Below are 3,477 nucleotides of genomic sequence, written 5' to 3' on the forward strand. Positions count from 1 at the left end.
ATCAATACCAGCAGATGACAACGTTTCTCGAAAAGAAATGGAAAAACTTTCAAAATACAAAGACCTGGAAATAGAGATAACTCGAATGTGGAGTCTAAAAACAGAAACAATTCCTATCATAGTAGGTGCCTTAGGTATAATTAAAAAATACTCAGACAAATACATAACAAAAATACCAGGACTTACAAATATATGTAACATACAGAAAATTGCACTACTGGGTACTGCACACATTCTACGCAAAACACTTTCAATACAGTAAACATAAAAGCACCACAGCAAACCACAGCACATACCCAAGGCGCACAGAGCTGCGCTCGGTAGTGAAGTGAAAGCACGTTATAAAAATAAAACTACTGAACAATAATAATAATAATGATAATAATAAGCTAGCAGAATCATTAGCATGTCAGATAAAATGCTTAGTAGCATTTCTTCCAGCTTTATGCACTGAGTTTAAATTCTACTGACTGCCTTTCATCATTATTTTATCAAGGTTGATAAAATAAGTACCAGTTGAGCGCTGGTCGATGAGTAATTAACTAACGCCCTCTCCCTAAATTTCAGGTCTTCTGCCCATTGTAGAAAGGATTATTATTATTATTATTATTATTATTATTATTATTATTATTATCATTATTAAGGTAGTAAGCTGGCAGAATCGTTAGCATGCTGGGTGAAATGCTTAATGGTATTTCATCTGTCACTATGTTCTGAGTTCAAATCCCACTGAGGTCGACTTTGCCTTTCATCCTTTCAGGATCGTTTAAATAAGTACCAGTTATGCACTGGAGTTGATGTAATCAACTAAATCCCTTACCCAAAATTTCAGATCTTGTACCTACAGTAGAAAGGATTATTATCATCATTATTATTGATTACATCTATATAGTGTTTTTATTTTTTTAGTGTCATTCTAACCTGCATACGATGCATGATTTGCACTAAACAGCAGTAACATCTAAGCTAGAGGAGCAGGCCAAGTTTTAGGCTGAGATATTTGGAACGTGTCACTAATTACAGGTTGATAGAGTATTTTGCCTAATAAGTGGTTGCTTCCTTGTAGCATTTTAAATTTTGTTTGGTGCACTTCCAATATAAAAAGATTCAAATGATTGTTTCAGTTTTCCTGTCTCTAATAAATTTGGCTTTACTGAAATACATTGATCGCAAACTTAAATAGTTCTAGTCTAAGCACATCTGGGAAAGTATCTCTTCTATAGAATGTATATCTTACTAAGATGACTATTAGCATTTCTTTTGTTAGTGCTATTATTTTAGGCATATATCATGAGGTGGTGCAGGATGTTGGGAAGAATGAATATTCAACTATTTGGCAAGGTATATTTCAGGATTGGTAGCTTCATATTATCTTCATCTTCATCAGTAAACATTTTACATAAATTCCAGTCTTGATATAGTAGCAGCAATAATATTAGGCTGACACTGATCAATAATCATTCCCCAAACTACTTCATTGATTCACAGATACATATATCCTTTAACACATAAAAGCAAGTGTAACTAATTTCTTTATCAAGATTCTGTCTAACCTTGCAGAGAATTAAGTTAATAATGCTCTTTTTATCAGTAACTTAGACCTTACTTTCAAAACTAAGTTTACTATTTCAGCATGTTTTTAAGACTGACTGATAGTCAGTTTTACGAACATCTTGGAATAGAATGTAAAGTACTCCATAGGGAAGAGAGATTTTCTTTTGACATTTATTTTCAAAACCTGAATGTCATGGACTTGGCTATCACTCCCCAATTACCAGAATTGTAAGTGTGTAAGAGATAGACATATGCTCACACATTCATATATCTCTTTTAAAATGTTAACTATGCACTTGAAAGGCTGCAATATAATCAATCACACATAAAATAAATAGATAAAAACATTGGTCCTTAAAACAAACATGTAAATGATGTATAAAGTAAGAATTTTTACAACTTTAGCAAACAAATTTTCACCACCAGCAATAATCTGAACTGCTCTTGACTACAACAATTCTAACTCTACTCCAGGATTCATACACAGTATATACACTATATATACCTATATACAGTACACATATATTCATAGACCAGCTATTTACCTACTGACATGCATAGAACACTCAAATTCTCTCACCCACTCATATCTATACAAAACTACTTGAGATTCATTAAGTTGTTCTCATTCTAATATCCAACCAAAATACTTGTCCCTTTCACTGCCACACACAAAGCAATATATAAAGACATGCATGCACACACACTAATCTTCTTTATTGAAGCCCTCTCTAAAATTCTTTCACTGATCATTGTCAAATACTTTACATTTGGATAAGGATATTCACCCCCTTAATGCCCACTGATTCTAATGGTATCCTCTGAAGAAGTCAAAAGCTTCTTAGCATTTAGTCTTAGAAACATATATGTGTTCTCTCTTCCCATCAAGCAGAATTAGAATACATATTCAGCATAAAATTTCTTACTAATGTATCAAGTGATACCTAATTTACTACTATATTCTAAATGCATATATACATGTATGCAGATATACATTTTATGTACAAAAGTAACATTTTTTTTTCACACATTTATACTTAAACTTGAATTTAAAATATCAGAATTTCAAAGGAAAGAATCTAATTCTTTAGTAAATCTAGAATGAACAGTTTTCTCATATCAGTTTTTAAAAATAACTGCACTTGTTTGAATGAAAGTTAAAATTTTATGAACTATGATTATTGTACTTGTTTATGTAGGGAAAAATAGCATAAAAATTTCTTTTAATTAATTACTGTTTTACATTTCTTAGATTAAATTATTTTTCCTCCTCTTTTCTTCTTACTTTCTCTTTTCAGGAATCCATGTCTGAAGCAAATGAGAGCTCATTACTAAAGGATGTTGCTGAAGAAGAAGTTTCTCTGCATGTGTCACGAGCCGTTGGTCAAGGATTAGGTATCAGCATAGCTGGAGGGAAAGGTTCTACACCATACAAAGGCAATGATGAGGTGAGTCACATAACTGTTTTATTCAGTTTTAAGTTCTATTCATTTCATTTAGAAAAATCATAAATTGATTGTTGGTCCAATGGAACAAATTGTTGCATAACTTCCATTGTGGAGTTGAGAAATTAAAATATCTTGTCAGGAATCAATCTCATTGCCAATCTCATTTCTGTTTTTTATTTTAAGGGAGCGTATTGAACCGGTCCAAAAATCTACAATTTTTCATATCTCAACCCAAACACTCTTAGGACCAATGTGTGTGCATAAACCATTGATGTGTTTTGGTGTTTCTTGAAATACTAAATCTTTTACAATAGGATTCTATTCCTATCAAATATATATATATATTATACATATATAGTATTTATATATACTACATTGTGTGAGATATATATGTGTATGTATATATGTATGTGTGTGTGTGTTTTTATATATATATATATATATATATATATATATATACGTGTGTGTATATGTG

The 3,477-nt window shown here is 31.3% G+C and overlaps 1 protein-coding gene across 1 annotated transcript in view; it reads left to right on the forward strand.

Moving 5' to 3' along the window:
* LOC106871622 (protein scribble homolog) overlaps nucleotides 1-3,477 on the forward strand; it is a 698,511-nt gene that overhangs the window by 262,213 nt on the left and 432,821 nt on the right. The window contains exon 17 of the mRNA XM_052966764.1: nucleotides 2,853-3,002. Within this exon, the coding sequence (XP_052822724.1) occupies nucleotides 2,853-3,002 (150 nt within the window). The remainder of the gene's footprint in view (nucleotides 1-2,852; nucleotides 3,003-3,477) is intronic.

The sequence above is a fragment of the Octopus bimaculoides genome, chromosome 3 (assembly GCF_001194135.2).
Source record: "Octopus bimaculoides isolate UCB-OBI-ISO-001 chromosome 3, ASM119413v2, whole genome shotgun sequence".
NCBI lineage: Eukaryota > Metazoa > Mollusca > Cephalopoda > Octopoda > Octopodidae > Octopus > Octopus bimaculoides.